Here is a 22,211-nt window from a genome sequence, read left to right as displayed (position 1 = left end):
AAGCGGCCTTTCCCAGCGCGTCTCCGCAGGCCTCCCCACCCGAGCTCTATTGTAAAACACCCTGGGCCGCGCAGGGCCTCCTGGGAGCGGTAGTTCCCCACTCCCCCGCCGCCGCCCCGGCTCCGGGGGCGGAGGAGCGGAAAAGGAGCGTGCGCCGAGTCACGCTCCGGGCTGCGACGCAACCGCCGCTGGGCGGAGAGTTGCCGCCAACCGCCTTAACGGCCCAAACAATGTTCGGGCTTTCGGAGTCTGGCGGCGCGTTCCCATTATTATCTTCATGTGCCCCTCCATCATTTTACGCGGAGTAGTTCGTCTCCATAGTTACTTTTAAATTCATATTCCTCTTTTTAACCTTTGTGAGGTAAAAGAATCTCCGGCCTTTCATCCTTGAACGCGCCGTGAGATGAAGAGGAAAGGGCAATTTAGTGATATGTAAAATGAGGGCGATTTTGCTTTAAAATCTAATGGGACTGCAATTCGGAAATGTTTGAGCCCTCGCTTGGGCATCGCCATGGTGACAGCTCCGGGCGTGGCCAGGCAGGTGCAGGGACCTGCTGGGAGACCACGAGCGCCGCCCCGCCTCGCCCCCCCCCCCCTCCAGTGCCTGGGAAGGTGGAGTGCATCATTCATTTGAACACCTTCCTACAATTAGGGGGAAATTCTAGATAGAAAAAACGCGTTTTAATTTTTTTTTTTTTTTAGCGATTTTTCAAATCCTAAGTATAAGATTGCGTATATTTGAGATGCGTCCGTAGCAAGAACACTCCCCAAATCGTCACTGTTCACCAAGGCTTCTCAGAAATTCGTTGACAACGTCCTCCTCGTCACTTCGGATTTTACCTAAGATCATTTAAATATATTTGGTCCTTGATCAAGATACTTGGGGATGATTGATTACGATGAAGGACTCAGATAAAATTACTGTGGTTTGGTACCACTAGTGCCTGAAGAATTCCGCTAATGATTACTAGTGACGTTAGTTTAAAAACAAGTTTACTGAGCATCTACTGTGTACACTGTACTACAATAAACGAGTAACAAAATTTCATGCAATTTACGCCTTCATTAAGCTTCCCAATGGAAAAAATATATTGAAAAACAAATGCTCTTTAAGTATTTAATGCTTCTAAAAGTAGTTAAGTCATTTCGTAGAACTCAGGAGAATCCTTTATAATAACTACCCACTAACTTATTTGTTACATAAAATCAGATCTGAAAGTCAGACGTTCTTAAAATATGTCAGATCCTTATATAATAGAAAAAGATAATTTTAACGCTTCTGATTGGATGTAAGTTGCGCATTTTACCCAGAACTTTTGAAATGAAGAAAATGATAGCAAAAGATAACTATCTGGCTGATTATTATTCTAGATTTGGTAATCGGATAACTTTGGTTAAGACTTACCAGGAATGTAATCGAACATCTTGTTAGCTGACATATACAAATAAAAAATGATTACAGTCATTATTTACATATTTTATTCTCTTAAATATAACTTCTTTTCTTACTACTCTACTTTCCCACAACATTTGGGAAGAGGTACAAGGTATTTATCATTTAGGCAAAAATAACTCCCAGGGAAAGGCATTGTCACAAGCAGTACTGCAACCACAAGATAAGATTTTTTAAAACACTTTTTATAGTAAATTCTGGCAATGTACATATTTAATGGAGATCCCATTCTTACAAATCTCTTCAAGTTTATATTTATGTAGAAACATAAAGTCAAATAAAAATAACTTCCAAAAATGAAATGTCTGTTCCCAAACTGCAGCATTCTCTACATAAACTCAAATGACAAACTCTTTTTTCTGTTGCTTCCAACCCAATGCAAATGAGATTAAATGTAGAATTTCTGGCACTTGTTTGCCTATTGCTTTTCTTTCTAAAGCTCTTACCACCTTACCAGATCTGCACAGCTGACATTATGAATATAGAGCACTTATTTTAGCTAGTCATATTCTGGTAATTTTTCTTTGCACGTGTATTTGCAACCTATAGTCTGAAATTCTGTTAAACATTCCAACTTGCTGGTGGGTTCCTTGGTCCTTTGGGTTTTGGAAAACGATTTGCAAAACCTGTGAACAAAAATAAAAGGGGGAACAGATTAAAATGTACAAATTGCCAGGAATAAAAATAGTCATGGGGCTGTAGAGTACAGAATAGAGAATATAATCGATAGTATTGTAATAACTATGTATGGTGATCACTTCTCAAGTTATATGTCTGATCACTATGTTGCAAACCTGAAATTAATATTTTATTGTACATCAACTGTTACCGGAAAAAAAACAAATTTTTAAAATAAAATTGAAAAAGATTTTTTATATAGATGAATATGTGGATTTTAGAATATATATGCAAATACATGGATTTTTCCCTAAAGGTTAGACAGCATCTTTGATCAATTTAGTAATAGATTGAAAAGGTATTACAGTAATTAATTTAATGCTTAAATGATAATAATAGAATACTAATAACATTTTAAATTTGTAGAACACCTACAAATTTAATAATGGTAATAATTAGATAAACCTGGTATAATAGCTTTTGGTAATTCAGCATATTTTTTTTCAGCTTTGTTGAGATATTATTGATATATAACATACAGAATGGGGCAAATGTAGGTTATCAGTTGTGAATATGCAGAACACAGTTTATTATTGTATTATTAATTATTGTATTATTATTATACACAGTATAAACCTACTTTTGCCCCACTCTGTATGTATGTTTAAGGTATACAACATGGTGATTTGATACATGCATATACAGAATTGTGAATGATTACCACATTAAGGTTAGTTAACACCTCCATCCCCTCGAAATAATTACGATTTTTTTGTGGTGACTATGTTTAAGGTTTATACTCTCTTAACAACTTTCAAGTGTAAAATACAATACTATTGTGGTTACGATGCTGTACAGTACTATCAACTAACTTATTCATCTTATAGCTGGAAGTTTGTACCCACTTTTCCCCACCTCCAGCCCCAGGCAACCACCATTCTGCCCAGTATTTCTATGAGTTCAGTTCTTCACATATAAGTAAGAACTTATAGTATTTGTCTTTCTCTGTCTGACTTATTTCAATTAGCATAATGTTCTCAAGGCCCGTCCATAGTGTCACAAAAGGCAAGATTTCCTTCTTTTAAGGATAAATAATACTCATATATATAACTTTTCTTTATCCATTTTCTTTATCCATTCATCTGTCAATGGACATTTAGGTTCTGTTTTGGCTGCTGCACATAATTCAATGAACATGGGGTGCAGGTCAGCTATCTCTTTTGAGATAATGATTTTATTTCCTTTGGGTATAAAATCTAAAAGTGGAATTTCTGTGTCATATGGTAGTTCTATTTTTAATTTTTTTAAAAACTTCCATACTGTTTTCCATAGTGGCTGCACCGTTTGCATTTCCAGCCACAGCCTTACCAATACATGTCTCTTGTCCTTGATAATGACCATTCTAACAGGTGTGAGGTGATGTCTCATGTGGTTTTCATTTGCATGTCCCTGATGATTAGTGATGTTGAGCATCTGTTCATTTACCTGTTGGCCATTTATATGTGTTTAATATTCAAGTCCTTTGCCTGTTTTAAGTCTGATTTTCTTTAAAGTTGGAATGTTAGTATACCAAGTTTTTATTTTTATTTTTAATTTGTATTTATTGATGTTAGAGACAGAAACATCGATCCGTTTTCTGTATCGAACTGACTACCTTCACATACCAGGACAACACTCAAACCAAATGAGCTATTCGGCCAGGCCTTAAGCTAATTTTAAAAATAAAATCCTTTATCTACACTTTTCACCAACTGCCCACTCATCAAAACAACAAAACTGGGAAATTTCAGTGTCAGAAAAGTAAGCACTATTGCTTTATAAAATTATTGTATTAAATTCACTTATATGATACTTCTGCATTAGCCCAGAGAGCCCTCAATTTATTGATGGGTTATGTTTGAAAAGCTTAGCAAAAATGAAGTAATAGCCTGACTTGGCGGTGGCGCAGTGGATAGAGTGTCAGACTGGGATGCAGAAGTCCCAGGTTCGAGACCCCGAGGTCGCCAGCTTGAGCGCAGGCTCATCTGGTTTGAGCAAAAGCCCACCAGCTTGAACCCAAGGTTGCTGGCTCCAGCAAGGGGCTACTCAGTCTGCTGAAGGCCCGCGGTCAAGGCACATATGGGAAAGCAATCAATGAACAACTAAGGTGTTGCAACGCGCAACGAAAAACTAATGATTGATGCTTCTCATCTCTCCGTTCCTGTCTGTCTGTCCCTGTCTATCCCTCTCTCTGACTCTCTCTGTCTCTGTAAAAAAAAAAAAAAAAAAAAAAAAGCCTGACCTGTGGTGGCGCAGTGGATAAAACGTCGACCTAGAAATGCTGAGGTTGCCGGTTCGAAACCCTGGGCTTGCCTGGTCAAGGCACATATGGGAGTTGATGCTTCCAGCTCCTCCCCCCTTCTCTCTCTCTCCCTCTCTCTCTCCTTTCTAAAATGAATAAAAAAACAAAAACAAAACCCTGGGCTTGCCTGGTCAAAGCACATATGGGAGTTGATGCTTCCTGCTCCTCCCCGCTTTCTCTCTCTCTCTCTCCTCTCTAAAATGAATAAGTAAATAAACAAAAAATTAAAAAAAAAAAAAAAATGAAGTAATAATCCTGGAGCACTAAGTATGTAGTTAATCATACATATTTCTTCCCCCACCCACCCTAAAGGAGGAGGGAGGATGAGAAAATTTTACACAACCAATGAAGGTTTTTTCTGGCTTCTTTCAAAATATATGAAGAATAATGACATCGGTTCTTTATCACTTCAGCAACATAGAACTTCCCTTTTCTTTGAGGGAGGTATATTTTCAAGGTACTCTTACAATGAGCAAATTGAGGGGTACAAATTGAGCAATGAGAGATTTGAAATACAAAAGGAGAACAACAGAGAACGGTAACCTCAAAGACATTCCTAAACCTTTAATTTCAACATCTTGCAAAATTGTGGGTACATCTTGCAGAACTGAAGAAAGCATCAAATGAGATGTTCATTAAAGCAGCCAGCACAATGCCTGGCACATAGTAAGTAACTCAAGTGTTGCTACATCTGAACCACAAAGAGCTGTACCAGAACTGGGAGAAAAGGAGAGTAGGAAAGAGTTAAAGGAGATAAAAAATAAGAAACCCAGTGAAAATTATTAATGGTGGTGGAGAAGGAAGAGAGGGAGGGAGAAAGACTGGAAGAGAAGGAAGGAAATAAAAGAAAGAAAAAGAAAAAGAAAATGGGGGTGGGGGGAGTACAACCTAGTTCATGTACATTTTACTCCTCTGAGTGATAAAAAAGAAAATAGAAAAAAAATATGTTGGGTTAAATCGTTTCGCACAATAGTCACAAAATCATCCATTCAGTCCAGATAGCTTGGTTGTAACCCAAGTGGACTGAGAATAGAAGAAAGAACATGTTATTCAAGTGCTGGGTATCTGAAATCTGAGGAAGATCTGCGTTCAGGCTCTCACCGATCAGTTCTCAACAGAACACTGGGAAGCTACCTTTTCTTGCATGATGGCCTATTGCTGGAAAATAAAACTGTTTCTAAATGATGAAATATTTTTATTCAAACATAAATACCTTTTTGAGTAAAATACCCTTACAATTTATTTCACCTCCTTTATAATAGAAAGCCAATGAGAAAGTTAAGTGCTGCTTTTTTAAGTAGGGAAAATGTTTGACTTTGAGGGGAAACAACATAGAGGCAGCTCTCTAATATTTTATCCTCATATTAGATAACAGACTGATATAGTTAGAATGGCCATGATTTACTCAAGTGGTATATATCACTGGCAGAAAAGCAGGAAAAATGGGGTACATTTTTCTTTTTAAAAAAATATTTTATTTATTCGTTTAGAGAGAAAGGGAGAGAAGGAGCAGGAAGCATCAACTTCTAGTTACTTCCCATATGTGCTTTGACCAGGCAAGCCTGGGGTCTTGAACCAGCAACCTCAACATTCTAGGTCGATACTGTGCCCACGGTGCCATCATAGGTCAGGCTGAGGTGCTGTTTTCATCAGTTACATAATACTCTAGATCAGGGGTCCCCAAACTACTGCCCGAGGGCCGCATGCGGCCCCCTAAGGCCATTTATCCGGCCTCCACCGCACTTCCAGAAGAGGCACCTCTTTCATTGGTGGTCAGTGAGAGGAGCATAGTTCCCATTGAAATACTGGTCAGTTTGTTGATTTAAATTTACTTGTTCTTTATTTTAAATATTGTATTTGTTCCCGTTTTGTTTTTTTACTTTAAAATAAGATCTGTGCAGTGTGCATAGGGATTTGTTCATAGTTTTTTTAATAGTCTGGCCCTCCAATGGTCTGAGGGACAGTGAACTGGCCCCCTGTGTAAAAAGTTTGGGGACCCCTGCTCTAGATGCATGTTTTTGACTAAATGATTTCATAAGAATAGTAACTTCTTTTTTTCTAATTCTAACTTCTTTTTATCTAATTATAATATTATAAACTTTTGAGTTAATGTAATCCAAATAAAATTTTACTAGCCCAAGAAACAGATCCAGAGATCCTAGTTAAATATTTTGCCAAGGTGAGATAGGGACCAAAACCCAGGTGTGGCAGAAATGACTACCTGCCCACCAGAGTCTGTCCTTTGTCCTTTGCTTCTTCTGGAATAGAGTTGTAATGGGCAACAGTATCACGCTTCCCACTATCTCTTGCAACTTAGACACAGCACATGTCTAAATTCTCAAGGGAATGTGAGCCAATGTGATGTTGCCACTTCCAGGCTGGTGCCTTAAGACAGATGAGGAGGCCGCACCTCTTCCGTGTTTGCCTCTCCTCTTGCCACCTGCAATCTGGATGTGGCAGCAGCCCACTTTCGACCATATCCATAAGGACAGGACCACAGAGCAGCAGTTCTCAAGGTGGGGTCCCCAGAGCCCTTCAGGTATTCTGCATTTTGGTTAATAATAATTTTTAGTAATAATGTCCTACATTAATTGCCGCATTTATTACCAAAAAATTATGTGATAACACCTTACCGATAAAATTATTACCAGTTTATAGCTGATACTGAGGGGTGATTGGACAGTTCCTTTAAACTGTCAGAGCTGCGCTTCAGCGCCCCCTGTTGGCTGAGTTATAGAAGGTTAGATAGCAGCAGCTGCTGTTTTTTGTTAAGCACACTTCTCTATTTTATACAACTTTGCTTAAATATGAACTGGAGTAGCATCGCATCTCAGAATTTCTTTCATTTGGCTCGTCACATTCATTTACTACATGCCAACATAATCATTTGGTTGTTTTCTGCTATGCTAAGGCCTAGTCTCCTACACAAGATGTTAGGCAGTAGCTGAGGTTAAAAAAATTAACTGCATGGAAAAGAATATAAATATAAGGACCTACACATGTGGCTTCAAGTGCTATTTAAAGTTGTATTGCTTACACTGTAAGTGAATAATTTAGGTAAACTTTTTTTTTTTTTAACTCTGCTGTAAAACAACACACATACCAAAATTCAGTGAGGGGCTGGAGTTATTTGACTGAGCAGAGTCTGCAGGCTTGTTTGATGAGGAAGAATTACAGAGACCTAGAATCAAAAGACAAAATGTAAGGAAAAGAAGGAAGACAAACTGAGGTAACTTGATCAGATCACATAATTGCTGAGATCAAACATTTCCTCCAAAGTAATAACACTGCTGAATAAACATATCACTATCAAATGTAACAAAATAAAGATGCTTACAAATGGAGTGAAACTAAAATCTTCTCATTTTTGTGTGTGTATTTTTGAAAAGGTTTCTTTGCAAATAGAGTGTTAGTATAGTAAAGCCCAGCACAGAAGAGGGTTACCAAAGGATTTATGAATAAGGTCCACTATAGTGTGAATCAACTTTTGGGGGGATTTGCTTTTGACTTCACCTAACTGCACTCTTACTACTTATAGTACATTTTTAAATTATTTGTTCTCCACATTAGTTCATCCATGGCAAAGTCTGCCATTTTTCTTGCACTATCCTCTACTCCTGGAAAATCTTTCTTCACTTTCCAGTCTCTTTTCCCCCATTATATATGATCCTAGTTAGGCCCAGAACCTCCCAAAAGCATTATGTTTCTCTGTTTTGCTATTTTAGCTAATTATAGGCAGGCTTAAAATATATACAGGGGTGGGCAAAAGTAGGTTTATAGTTGTGAGTACAGAAAACAGTTTATTTTTGTATTGTTATTTATTACTTATTATATTATTCATTTGTATTACAATTATAAACCTACTTTTGCCCACTACTGTATTTCTCTTCCTAGAACCTTGATATTCATGTATCAGTTTCTGCCCAATTTTGAGAACACACCAGTGAAAACAAGTCCCGCATTTTGCAGGAGCACTGTCTAGCAGTGAAAAACAATAATTTCATGTTTGTATAAACTTTCTGCCCTGGCCGGTTGGCTCAGGGGTAGAGTGTTGACACAGTATATGGATGTCCTGGGTTTGATTCCCAGTCAGAGTACACAGAAGAAACAATCATTTGCTTCTCCCCACCCCTACTCTCTTCCCCTCCCACAGCCATGGCTCAGTTGGTTCAAGTGCAATGGCCTGGGCGCTGAGGATGGCTCGGTGCAGCCTTCGTCTCAGGTGCTAAAATAGCTCAGTTGTGAGCATGACCCCAGATGGGCAGAGCATCAGCCTCAGACAGGGGTCACCAGGTAGATCCCGGATGGAGCACATGTGGGAGTCTATCTCCCCTCTTCTCACTTAAAGTAAAAAAAAAAAACTTTCTAAGAAACAGTGCATAATTAGGGAGAAATTATTAAATAGTCATCTTTTGTTTCAACATTTTCAGAATGCAGTGTTAGGATTATGTATGTTTGTACATATATACCTAATACTAGAATTCTAGAAACACCTCCCTATTCCTGAAAGTACTTGAATATGAATCACTAAAGTACATAATGAATCTCAATACCTACTTTCCGCCAAGCATGGGGTGAGGCCCTCACAATAGAAACATGAAGAAGTGGGTGCAGGCAGGTAAGTTCAGGAGATACTAATCGTGTCTACCACATATGAGCTGAGAATTATATACATGTCTCAGAAAGAAAACAGTTGTTCCAAAAGGTAATACTGGTTTTGTATGACAGGAGACCAAGATTCTGCACATATATCAGAGGGAACTTCTGTTTTGCCTTTGGCTTGTCACAGATATTTTTATGCTCCCTCCCTGCATTAACCCTTCTACTTCTGATAGTCGAACTTGAATTTTCCTTTAGGAAATCACCCGTCCCCAGTTTCCAGCTCCCACACCTCTGGTGGAACTGATTCGACCCTCAGATCAAGGAACTGACCTATGACTAGGGCTGATTTTCAGGTGATACTTAGCCATGGTCACACCAGTTACTTAAGTCTGAGCTCATTCCTTATTGGTCTGTGTCCACGTGTCACAATTGTTAACTATTAGGTATGACACTGTCCTGCCTTATCAGAGCATTGAATATACTGGCAATAATTGGTTTAGGACCAGCTTTAACTACAAACCAGTTAGAGATGTAGGCTAAACGCAGAGCATGTGGAACTCAGTAGCCGTGAACCACCTGGAAGGGAAAGGGGACGCATGCGCAAATACAGGCAGATACGTCTAAAGCAGCGGTTCTCAACCTGTGGGTCGCGACCCAAGCGGGGGTCGAACAACCAAAACACAGAGATGGCCTAAAGCCATCGGAAAGTACATAGTTTATTTAAAAATGTATTGCATAATAAATATGTATTTTCCGATGGCTTTAGGCGATCCCTGTGTTTTGGTCGTTCCACCCCCGCCGGGGTCGCGACCCACAGGTTGAGAACCGCTGGTCTAAAGCTTCAAGATGAATTTTGGAGCCAGATATTGTTCTGTGTTTAAGGTCAAATGACCAGCGGGTGAAGGCAGCTGGGAAATAGAAATTAGCCTCAGATGACCTGGGAGCTCTTACTTAGATATAAGGCTCAGTCTCAGAGTCTCAGAGTCTCATTGGTACAGAGTCCCAATCTGTGCCAACCTATATGTATCTCAAGCTTCTGTGTCTTTATTTGATATGCCTAAGACAGGCTTGGAACTAGAGAGAGAAAGTTTAGGGGTCTGGGGGGGGTTTTAGCAAATGAAATCTGGGTGTTAATAAGCTAAGCTGATCAAATCAATTTTTGGTTGGCTATCCAAGTCACTCATTTCTTTGTTTTTAGCTGTTTAATTTTCCTGTTTTATAATTTCTTTTTTAATTTATTGACTTTTAGAGAGAGAGGAAGGGATACAGAGAAAGAGAGAGAGAGAGAGACATCGATTTGTTGTTCCACTTATTTGTGCATTCATTGGTTGGTTCTTGTATGATCTCTGATGGGGGATAGAACCAGTAACCTTGGTGTAGCAAGACGATGCTCTAACCTAAGTAACCATCTAAGCTACCCATTAGCCATCATAGGGGGAAAACCAATTCGTTTTGGAGATTAAGTGTGGTGGTAATGAGAGCCGACTAGCACAACTTCATGCACAAAAAGATAGAGTGAAAACTCGGAAGAGTAATATTCAGCTATAAACCTCATTTGGACACTGGACATCAAGTTTTCTCAGTGTTCTTTATTCCTCCTGATAATACCCGTAGCTTTTTGATCCTTGATAATTAACCAAATGGATCAAATTTATAAAAACCATATCACCATGTTTTATAGACTTTGTCATTGTAAATAAGGATTTCTAAGATAATCAAGTTCCTCGCAGTTTCAAGAGTCCTTGGGTTTTGTTTTCATTACAATATAGCAAAAATATTGTAGTAAGCAACAGGATTACTATTGCTAATAATACTTGGTAAAAATACTTTATTTCATTAAATCAACACAATTTTTTCACAATATGCTTTGCTGTGACTGTTTTCAAAGAGAATACATCTGAGGTTAGACTGCTGGGAATTTGAAATAACACACTTGGATGACAGCCTCTTAGGATGAGTAGCAAGTGCCAAACATCATTCTATTATTGCAATCTATCAGACAGAAACTTTCCCCCTTACTCCCTACCCAATATTGTCACAGTGGAGCCCAGCACAGGACAAGGTTTGGGGATGATCTGATCAATAGGACCCTAGCAAGCCTCTAGGAATAATATTAACATTTTCACAGAGTGGTTTTATAAAAAAGAATTAAATAATTATGAAATGGTATATATATTCTAAGATATAAGTATAAAGAAACTTACTCTTTTTCATGTTCCGCAAAATTTTCAAACTCTACAAAAATGAAGAAAAGGAAAACATTAATTTTTGTGTGTGTGAAACCCAAACTACTTTAATCAAATAGAAATACAGACTTCAGTCAAAAGGATTAATTTCCTTAGAAAATGGCCATCAAAATGCACAAAACTATTTTTCCATCTTGCCATTTTTTATTCAGTGCAAAAATCTCCCCACCCATAAGAGAATCACACAATGTATTTAGAAATACTGCTGTTGGAATGTGGGGAAAAGATGGAGCTCCTACATTTCTTTTTCAGGACCTTTCCAGAACCCACGATGGCTTCTGAAGACAGCTGTGACACTCAGCCATTCCAATTCTAGCCAAGAACATTTATCACGCTTATTCTGTACTCAGTTTACTAAGGTCCACTCCACCCTGTTAGCCGTACTACTTCCTTCTTCCTCCCAGCAAACCATGTCCTCTACCTCTTTTTTGTGGTATCTCTAGCTTTTTGCTTCCAGGAAACTACCTACACTTCTTCTTGTCTCCATATATCCTCAGCATGTTTGTTTTTAATCTGTTCCATGGTATTCAATTCTTCTAGCTAATTGTTATGTTGTTTCTTTTCTTTTTTTTTTTTTTTCTTTTTTTTTTTTTTTTGTATTTTTCTGAAGTGAGAAGCAGGAGGCAGAGAGACTGACTCCCACATGTGCCTGACTGGGATCCACCCAGCATGCCCAACAGGGGATGATGCTCTTTTTGCCCATCTGGGCCATTGCTCTGGTGGAACTGGAGCCATTCTAGGGCCTGAGGCAGAGGCCATGGAGCCATCCTCAGCACCCAGGCCAACTTTGCTCCAATGGAGCCTTGGCTGCAGGAGGGGAAGAGAGAGACAGAGAGGAAGGAGAGGGGGAGGGATGGAGAAGCAAATGGTCACTTCTGTGTGCCCTGGCTGGGAATCGAACCGGGACTTCCACACACTGGACCAATGCTCTACTGCTGAGCCAGCCAGCCAGGGCCTCTTATGATGTTTCTTATATAGGCATGCTGTTTCAACAGGTTAACTATACTGTATTTTCAAGGGCAAGTAGATGTCCTTTATGACATTTCTATTTTCCTAACACCTAATAGAAATGTACTCCTCTATATGATCAATAATATTCTTTTTATGAAAAATTTTATTTAAAAAATGTTTTAAATAATTTAATTATAATTCAAACTATCTTAGTAAAAATGCTACCATTCTTGTTTTCCATCCACCCAGTTTTCTCACCCTCCCCCCACAGAAAGCCATTGTTGTTGATTTCTTAAGTACCCTTCCAGAGTTCCATATGAATATGAATATATAATACAAATATAGATCATATTTTGTTTCTTTTAAGCAAAAGTTAATAGTTTCCCTAATGATTAATGTTTATGTTGTTCCCAATCATCTGCTCCTATAAATAATGCTACAATAAATAACTTGGTATACATTTCATTTCATATATGTACACACATATATGAAAGATAAGTTCCTAGAAGTAGATCAATGGGTATATGCATTTGAAAGGTATCACTAAATTGTCCTCCATAGAAGTTATACCATGTGACATTTCCACCAACAATATTGGCATGGACTTATTTTTCCATAGTCTGCCTGACAGAGAATGTAGTCAAACTCTAGAATTTACCATTCTGACAGATGAAAAACAGTATATTATGGTGGCCTCAGTTTGTATTTCTCTTATTATGAGGCTGAACATATTAAATGCTCAAAAGGAAGACCTCGCCTGACCAGGCGATGGCACAGTAGATAGAGCGTCGGACTGGGATGTGGAGGACCCAGGTTCAAGACCCTGAGGTCACCAGCTTGAGCATGGATTCATCTAGTTTGAGCAAAGCTCACCAGCTTGGACCCAAGGTTGCTGGCTTGAGCAAAGGGTTACTCAGTCTGCTGTAGCTCCAGGGTCAAGGCACATATGAGAAGGCAATCAATGAGCAACTAAAGTGCCACAACAAAAAACTGATAATTGATGCTTCTCATCTCTCTGCGTTCCTGTCTGTCTGTCCCTATCTATCCCTCTCTCTGCATCTCGCTCTCTGTAAAAAAATACTCTTTAAAAAAAAAAAAGATCTTGCCTATTTATTTTTGTTTAAACGATCTGACCATGTGTTTTTGTCCACTTTTCTATTGGGGTTATCTTCTATAAATTATTAGGAGTCTTTATATATTAAAGAAATAACTCTGGCTATGATGCCAGTTGTAGATATTTTTCTCCAATTTGTTCTTTGTCTTTTGAGTTTTAAGGTTATTTATTTATTTATTTATTTGCCATGTGGAAATTTTCTGTTTTATTTAGGTGAATTTATAAATGTCTCTTCTTATGGCTCCTGGATTTTGAGTCATAGTTAGAAAGGTCATTCCCACTCCCAGGTTGTAAAGCAATCTTCCCAAGTTTTTTAAGTACTTTTTTAGGTTGGTTTTATTTGTTGGTTTGTTTCTTGGGGGTTTTTTTGGGTTGTTTTTTTTAAGCATTTATGGTAAGTATTTTACCCATCTAGACCAGTGGTCCCCAACCCCTGGTACCGGTCTGTGGGCCATTTGGTACCGGTCCGCAGAGAAAGAATAAATAACTTTCATTATGTCCGTTTTATTTATATTTAAGTCTGAACGATGTTTTATTTTTAAAAAATGACCAGATTCCCTCTGTTACATCCGTCTAAGACTCACTCTTGACGCTTGTCTCAGTCACGTGATACATTTATTCGTCCCACCCTAAAGGTCGGTCTGTGAAAATATTTTCTGACATTAAACCGGTCCATGGCCCAAAAAAGGTTAGTGACCACTGATCTAGACTATATCCTGGTATGGCTGTGAGGTATGGACCTTAGTCTTTTCTTCAGGTGCTTATCCAGTTCATCCAACAACAATTATTAAAACATCCATCCTTAATCATATCTAGATTCCTGCATATATTTCAATCTACTTCTGGACTTCCCCTTCTGCTCTGTGGGTATGTGTTTATTTCATGCCCAATATCATATCGTTTTAAATGCTGAGGCTTTACAGTGTTTTAATATCTGGGAAGGCTACCCTCCTTCCACTGCTGTTACTTTTATTTTAATTTTTTTGTGGTTTACTGACAATTCTTGTTTTTTGTTTTTTTTTTTCAATCTCCTCAGAGGAATTTTGTAATCAGTCTGTCTCATTTCAGGGAAAAAAAGTCAATGGTTTAATTGGGCATGCATTAAACTAAGCTGGATTTTTTTTTTCCTGTTTGGTTTCCTTCTATTCATTTTGATTGTCATGAAACCAACAATTATAGTGAAGATACCTCATCTAGTTTTCCATCTTCATGCTGGTAGCTGGCAGGGGAAGGGGAGCAGGGAGTGGGGGACACTTTCAGGAAGGAAAGCTCTGGTGTGTTTCCATAAACTCCCCTCTTTTTTACCTTACTCCTTGTGAAACATTTTCCAACAGCCTTTGATGTCTGTTTTGAAGATGTTGCATTTTCCACAGTGTTAGGACAGCCGGTAGAATAAGTCTCTGTAGGTTGAGCCTGCATATCTTTAAAAAGAAAAAAAATAAAGTGTTTTCTTACATAGCTTCTAAAACTTTCGGGGTTTATTTATTTATTTATTTTTACAGAGACAGAGAGTGAGTCAGAGAGAGGGACAGACAGACAGGAACGGATAGAGATGAGAAGCATCAATCATTAGTTTTTCATTGCGCCTCGCAACACCTTAGTTGTTCATTGATTGCTTTCCCATATGTGCCTTGACCGCGGGCCTTCAGCAGACTGAGTAGCCCCTTGCTGGAGTCAGCAACCTTGGGTTCAAGCTGGTGGGCTTTTGCTCAAACCAGATAGATGAGCCTGCGCTCAAACTGGCGACCTCGGGGTCTCGAACCTGGGTCCTCCGCATCCCAGTCCGGTGCTCTATCCACTGCGCTACCGCCTGAGGCTTTATCATTAACCTTTGAATAGCCTTGTTTTTATCACTTTTTACAGAGAAAGTGCTGCCACTTACAGTCTTCATCGGCAAGGAAGAAGGACTCTCGGGTTCTCTCTGGGAGTGGAGGTGGGGGAGAAGAAGACCGATCTTCATGTAGATCTGTAATCAGAAGGGTATACAACCAACAAAAACATCCATCACTTAGAAGTCTTAAGGCAAGCTCCCTTTTTTGGTTTTGTATAACTTTTTCACTTTTTCAATATTAACCTATCACAACCTTAATATTTTTCAATATTAACCTATCACAACCAAATACAAAACTATCTGAACCCTGACTGGAGCCTCAAGAACTTCTTTCTAACTTTCTAGCCAATGAGCCTCTGATTTATCACAAACTTGTAGCTCCCGCACAACCTGAATGTGACTAAGCTTCTCATTCTGACTCCCATCTTACAGAGCACCCTGGGGGAAGGGGAACATACTCCCTGGAGCCACAAGGAGGCAAACCAAATCCAAGATATTAGCCCTCTTTACAAATGGCCCACTCTCATCAACAAATAAATGGCATGAGAAAACATAAAAAGGCAGGCCCTGGCCGGTTGGCTCAGTGGTAGAGCATCGGCCTGGCGTGCAGAGGTCCCGGGTTCGATTCCCGGCCAGGGCACACAGGAGAGGCGCCCATCTGCTTCTCCCCCCCTCCCCCCCCCTTCCTCTCTGTCTCTCTCTTCCCCTCCCGCAGCCAAGGCTCCATTGGAGCAAGGATGGCCCGGGCGCTGGGGATGGCTCCTTGGCCTCTGCCCCAGGCGCTAGAGTGGCTCTGGTCGCAACAGAGCGACGCCCCGGAGGGGCAGAGCATCGCCCCCTGGTGGACGTGCCGGGTGGATCCCGGTCGGGCACATGCGGGAGTCTGTCTGACTGTCTATCCCCGTTTCCAGCTTCAGAAAAATACAAAAAAAAGAAAGAAAGAAAGAAAGAAACTAACATAAAAAGGAAGAACTGTTACAAATTTTAAAAGACATCAGAAACATATAAACCAAATAAAATATGCAGGCTTTGTTTGAATCCAGATTCAAAGAAACCTACAGTGAAAAGACATTATTAAGATAATTTGAGAAAACTGAACGAGTCTAGATATTATTAGGTAATATTAAGGAATTAGTTGATTTTATTGGCATGATAATGCTATCATGGTGGGTTTAAAATAAGTATTGACATTTTCCATCATAAAAATATTTTAAATAATGGGACCACTTTCCCCTGATCTAAGTCCTAAGGATTCGAATGATGTTCTATTAAGTAGGCTCCTATTTATACAGTGCTGAGTATAATTACATACCATATTAATGTGCTCTAAAATGAAAATGCGGTTATGTGCTCGACCTTCACCTGTCTTTCAGTCATTTGGTGTTAGGCCTTAGGATTTGTCTATTCTCTCGTTTATTCCTTATATGCTGCATAAAATGCAAAAGTAAAGTACAATGCAGTACTTCTTTCTAGCACCCTAGTACAATAACTGGCGTATAGTAGGCATTTAATAACTATTTGGTAACTAGTTTAAGTGGCTTACCATTTTCCAGTTTGCTTTTAGGAAATATTCCGAGAACTAAAACTACCTTTCAGTTAACAATATACTGCCCAATAACTCCCTAAAATACCGTCTGCACCTTAATGCTCACCTGATGAAGATCCTTATGTTTCTTATTCACTGCATTACATCTAAATTCTGCTGTCTCACTTTGTGTGCGATAAAATACACATCACAAACTTTGCCAACCATCATTGCTATCTAATTCCAAACCATTTTCATCACCCCAAAGGGAAGGTCCACACTCATTTAGTAGTCACTCCCCTTTTTCTTCAGATTAAATTGGCAATCATAGCTTTCTCCATAGATTCGCCTGTTCTGCATATTTCATCTGCCTTGCTTTAAGTCCTTCCGAATCCTCATATATATATATATATATATATATATATATATATATATATATTTATTATATGCGGCTTAAGTGTCTGTTTGTCACCGATAGCTTATTGGTTGCTTGTGTAACTGTACTAGCCAATGGGGTGAAGTTGCCACGGCTGAACGCAAATCGAGCAGGTCAGGGGGAAGGTGAACATTTGTTTGCATTGGCAATCATCTGCTTTTGAAACAGTTTAAGGCTGAACGCAAATTGAGCGTGTCAGGGGGAAGGTGAACATTTGTTTGCATTGGCAATCATCTGTTTTACATAAAAACTACGTCTTAACATAATTTCTTTTAAGAATGCCTCCTAGAAAATACAGCACTGAAGAGGAGAGAAAAGGAGCTAACGCTGCACAAAAATGGCTTTCTCAACAAAAAAAAACCACTGAGCAGAGAAAGACAAGGCTTGCTTCAGTCGCAGAGCAAATGCATCTTTCTCAGCAAAATGAGACTGATGAGCATAGAGAAACAAGGCTTGCCTCAGATGCAAGACAAAAAAGCCTGTCTCGACAAAATGAGTCCCTTGAACAAAGGCAGGAGAGAAATCTAAGTCTTTGACTGGCTCCTCTAAAGATGAAATACATGTCATTCCAAGAATTGATTTGGCTCCATCTCAAACAGGGTTGCCGTTTCAACTGAGACGTAGACAATTTCCTGTAAAACTTGCCTTTGCTATGACCATCAATAAGTCTCAGGGCCAAGCGCTTAAGCGTGTTGGCATTTTTTTACCTGAGCCTGCATTTGGACACAGTCAACTTTATGTTGCCTGTTCAAGAGTTCGTGAAAGAACAGATGTAAAATTAAAAATAATTGATGGTCCTCTGCAAGGCGAGATTAAAAATGATGGAAAGATCTACACAAGAAATGTTGTGTACAAAGAGATCTTTGACATGTGAATTAACATTTTATTATTTAAATCACCTTTATTTATTGAGCTAGCGGTGGCTCTTAAGAAATGTACTGCCAGTGGTTTTTCTTCATTGCACTCTACTTTAAGCAAGTAAGCAAGTAGAAGGGGGAAACCCCATGGGGCACTAAGCAAAGGGGTGTCCTCGCCGCCTGCCCTGGGTAATTCAGTTTGAATTAGCAGACACCTTTACACAAATCATTTTAATTACAATTTATAATATCTAGAACAGCAGTCATTTTGTATGACCGCCGGGCTTTCTAGTATATATATATATATTTTAATTTTTTTTTTTATAGAGCCAGAGAGCCAGAGAGAGGGAAAGATAGGGACAGACAGACAGGAACGGAGAGAGATGAGAGCATCAATCATCAGTTTTCCATTGCAACACCTTAGTTGTTCATTGATTGCTTTCTCATATGTGCCTTGACCGTGAGGCTACAGCAGACCGAGTAACCCCTTGCTTAAGCCAGCAACCTTGGGTCCAAGCTGGTGAGCTTTGCTCAAGCCAGATGAGCCCGCGCTCAAGCTGGTGACCTCAGGGTCTCAAACCTGGATCCTCCGCATCCCAGTCCGAAGCTCTATCCACTGCGCCACTGCCTGCTTAGGCTCCTCCCATATTTTATCTATCCCAATTTATTTTCCATGTGTCCCAGAGTAGAACCTCCATTGAAAATAAATTAACCTACTCAACTTTTCTCTACTCATCATGCTTATTTTCACCTTTGAGTCACTGTGACCCCGATCCCTGCTCCTGGAATCCCCTCCTTCATCACTCTGTCTACCCTTAGTCTTAAATTTCTTCCTTCTACTTCATGAAGCCTTTCTTAACCACTCTAGTGACACATTCCTTTTTTCTAGACTCCTGGTGACTATAATCAGGGCCATACAGATTACCACTTAATAATTCCAAATGAATATGCATTTTGTCTACCCAATTTGTGTAGTTATTTTTATTTTTATTTTTTTTATTTTTATTTTTTCTGAGGCTGGAAACGGGGAGAGACAGTCAGACAGACTCCCGCATGCGCCCGACCGGGATCCACCCGGCACGCCCACCAGGGGCGACGCTCTGCCCACCAGGGGGCGATGCTCTGCCCCTCCGGGGCGTCGCTCTGCCGTGACCAGAGCCACTCTAGCGCCTGGGGCAGAGGCCAAGGAGCCATCCCCAGCGCCCGGGCCATCTTTGCTCCAATGGAGCCTTGGCTGCGGGAGGGGAAGAGAGAGACAGAGAGGAAGGAAGGGTGGGGGTGAAGAAGCAAATGGGCGCTTCTCCTATGTGCCCTGGCCGGGAATCGAACCCGGGTCCCCCGCACGCCAGGCCGATGCTCTACCGCTGAGCCAACCAGCCAGGGCTGTCTACCCAATTTGAATGCAAGCATTAAGCAGTAGCCATTCTTTTTCTTTATTTTTTTTTTTAAGGAAAATTTTTAAACAAATTTCAAAGTACAGAAATTAGTACAATGGATCTCCATAACTTCAGTTCAATAATTTTTAAGATTTTCCCAGATTTGCTCAGGCATAACTTTTTATCCTTTGCTAAATTATTTTAAAGCAAGTCCTCTATGTTCTTCACAAGATATCTTTTTTATATATTCAGTATCATTTTGTGCTGGTTTCACGTGTACAGCACAGTGGCTAGACAGTCATATACTGTACAACGTGTTCCCCCCAGTATTTCCAGTACCCTCCTGGCACCGGACATAGTTATTACGGCATTAATGATTCTATATCCCTACGCTGTACTTCACATCCCAGGACTATTCTGTAACTAACAATGTACACTTTTTTTTTTTTTTTTAAGATTTTATTTTCATTTTAGAGAGGGGAGAGAGAGAGATGAGAGAGAAGGGGAGGAGGAGCAGAAAGCATCAACTCCCATATGTACGTTGACCAGGTAAGCCTGGGGTTTTGAACCAGAGACCTCAACATTCCAGGTCGATGCTTTATCTGGTGCGCCACTACAGGTCAGTCAATTTACACTTCTTAATCCATTCACCTTTTTTACCCAATTCCCCAATAACCCTCCCCTCTGGTGGCCTTCAGTATGTTCTCTGTGTCTATAGTCTGTTTCACTTCTGTTCATTTATTTTGTTCTTTTTTTTTTTTTTAATTTTTTTTTTGCATTTTCTTTTGTATTTTTCTGAAGCTGTAAACAGGGAGAGACAGACAGACTCCCGCATGCGCCCGACCGGGATCCACCCGGCACGCCCACCATGGGGCGACGCTCTGCCCACCAGGGGGCGATGCTCTGCCCATCCTGGGCGTCGCCATGTTGCGACCAGAGCCACTCTAGCGCCTGAGGCAGAGGCCACAGAGCCATCCCCAGCGCCCGGGCCATTTTTGCTCCAATGGAGCCTTGGCTGCGGGAGGGGAAGAGAGAGACAGAGAGGAAGGTGCGGCGGAGGGGTGGAGAAGCAAATGGGCGCTTCTCCTGTGTGCCCTGGCCAGGAATCGAACCCGGGTCCTCCGCACGCTAGGCCGACGCTCTACCGCTGAGCCAACCGGCCAGGGCTATTTTGTTCTTTATAGATTCCACATATAAGTAAAATCAGATGGTATTTTCTCTCTCTAGTAGTACCCTTTCTTATATATTCTCCTAATGCAATATAAGGCACGCAGAGCTTGCCTAGGAAATGCTCACTTAATAATTATGTAATAAAAATTAGAACAGGTAACATTTGATGAGAACTTATTATTTGACAATAAATGTGCTAAAAGCTTCCAGTGCATTATTTCACTTCTCACAGAAATCTAAGAAAGGAGATCTATTAACCTCATTTAATAAATGAGAAGAATCAATAGAATACATAATCTAACCGAGGTTATACGTTTTGATAACTGTTTGTACTGTGGGAATTTGAATTAAAGTTTGTCTGACTCAAAAGCCCATTTTTTAAACTTCTATGTTATACTACCTATTTATGTATAATATGAATACAATAAGTGACTTATATGTTAATATGAATAAATATGTTAAGGGCAACTGCCACCTGCTACAGTGGTTGTAAAGTACCTATCAGTGCCCAATAAATGTTAGCTGTTGATGTTGTTACTCAACGTATGAAACAGGCGAAGCTTAGGAAAGTACTGGAGAAGCAATGGCACGTTAAAGAGCTACATGGCCACAAATAATTTTTAGAATCACATTGTGAACAATGACAAAAGCTATACAAATGGAACTGTGGCAAGGTTTTAAGAGATTCTACCCGAAATAGTTTTCTTAAAGGAGCAGAATCCTCAAATTCTTCTTCACCTTGCCCTTGACAAAACAACACTCATGCCTGGGAAAACCAGATGTAAATCAATAATGGTGGAAGCTACTGTGGGAACCACGCCCTCTCCCGAGTTGAATTACTTTCAACTTAATAAGCCATTCTTATGTTACAAATTCTGAGAACTCGAATCTCATCTACAACCAAGGGAAGTTTTGTGGGGTTTTTTTTTACCTGATTTGGGACTCCGGAGTCTTACACTCTGGAAAAGAAATAAAGAAAAAAAAGGAAAAGTCAACGACGAATGTGGACACAAATTTACAAACTCAAAGCAATACATGACCTTTTTGAGACTATATCGCAGATGGCTATGAAATGCTGACCCTGTTTTTTTGTAATTTAGTAAATGTGATGAATTATGAAACGGCATCAACCCTTTCAGTGATTTAAAATTTTTTTTAATTTATTTATTCATTTTTAGAGAGGAGGGAGGGGGGGAGAGAGAGAAAGAGAGAAAAAAGGGGGAGGAGCAGGAAGCATCAACTCCCGTATGTGCCTTGACCAGGCAAGTATAGGGTTTTGAACCAGCAACCTCAGTGTTCCCAGGTCAACATTTTATCCACTTGCACCACCAGAGGCCAGGCCTTACGGTGATTTTTATATGTCATGACAGTTGGTCCTAAATTGATCCTGGGGTTTTTTTTGTGGGGGGGTTGCCTTTTTATTGAATTTATCCAGGTGACACTGATTAACAACATTATACAGGTTTCAGGTGAACAATTCCACAACACATTGTCTGTACACTGTATTGTGTTTGCCACTGCAAGTCAAGTCTCCTTCCATTACCATTTATCCTCCATCTCTTCCTCCCTTCCTCCAGCCTCCCATCCCCTTTCCCCTTCCCCCGGCCAATCACCACACTGCTGTCCCTCTCCAGACTGTGGGGAAATAAACACACACCTGAATTGTTGGTGGGAACATCAAGTGCTATAAC

General features: G+C 39.9%; 1 protein-coding gene across 6 annotated transcripts in view; it reads right to left on the bottom strand.

Annotated features, from left to right (window-relative positions):
• Nucleotides 1-1,539: 1,539 nt before the first annotated feature.
• Nucleotides 1,540-22,211, bottom strand: part of PTPN22 (protein tyrosine phosphatase non-receptor type 22) — a 56,877-nt gene continuing 36,205 nt past the window's right edge. For all 6 annotated transcript variants that reach the window (XM_066246464.1, XM_066246467.1, XM_066246466.1 and 3 more), the window contains 6 exons: nucleotides 21,452-21,479; nucleotides 15,208-15,291; nucleotides 14,631-14,746; nucleotides 11,219-11,249; nucleotides 7,516-7,593; nucleotides 1,540-2,079 (listed from right to left, as the gene is read on the bottom strand). In XM_066246464.1, the coding sequence (XP_066102561.1) occupies nucleotides 2,015-2,079; nucleotides 7,516-7,593; nucleotides 11,219-11,249; nucleotides 14,631-14,746; nucleotides 15,208-15,291; nucleotides 21,452-21,479 (402 nt within the window). In that variant the 3' untranslated portion in view covers nucleotides 1,540-2,014. The remainder of the gene's footprint in view (nucleotides 2,080-7,515; nucleotides 7,594-11,218; nucleotides 11,250-14,630; nucleotides 14,747-15,207; nucleotides 15,292-21,451; nucleotides 21,480-22,211) is intronic.

The sequence above is a fragment of the Saccopteryx bilineata genome, chromosome 11 (genome assembly GCF_036850765.1).
Source record: "Saccopteryx bilineata isolate mSacBil1 chromosome 11, mSacBil1_pri_phased_curated, whole genome shotgun sequence".
Taxonomy (NCBI): Eukaryota; Metazoa; Chordata; class Mammalia; order Chiroptera; family Emballonuridae; genus Saccopteryx; species Saccopteryx bilineata.
The sequence above is the reverse complement of the archived record's forward strand: the minus strand, read 5'-3'. Positions and strand labels throughout refer to the sequence as shown.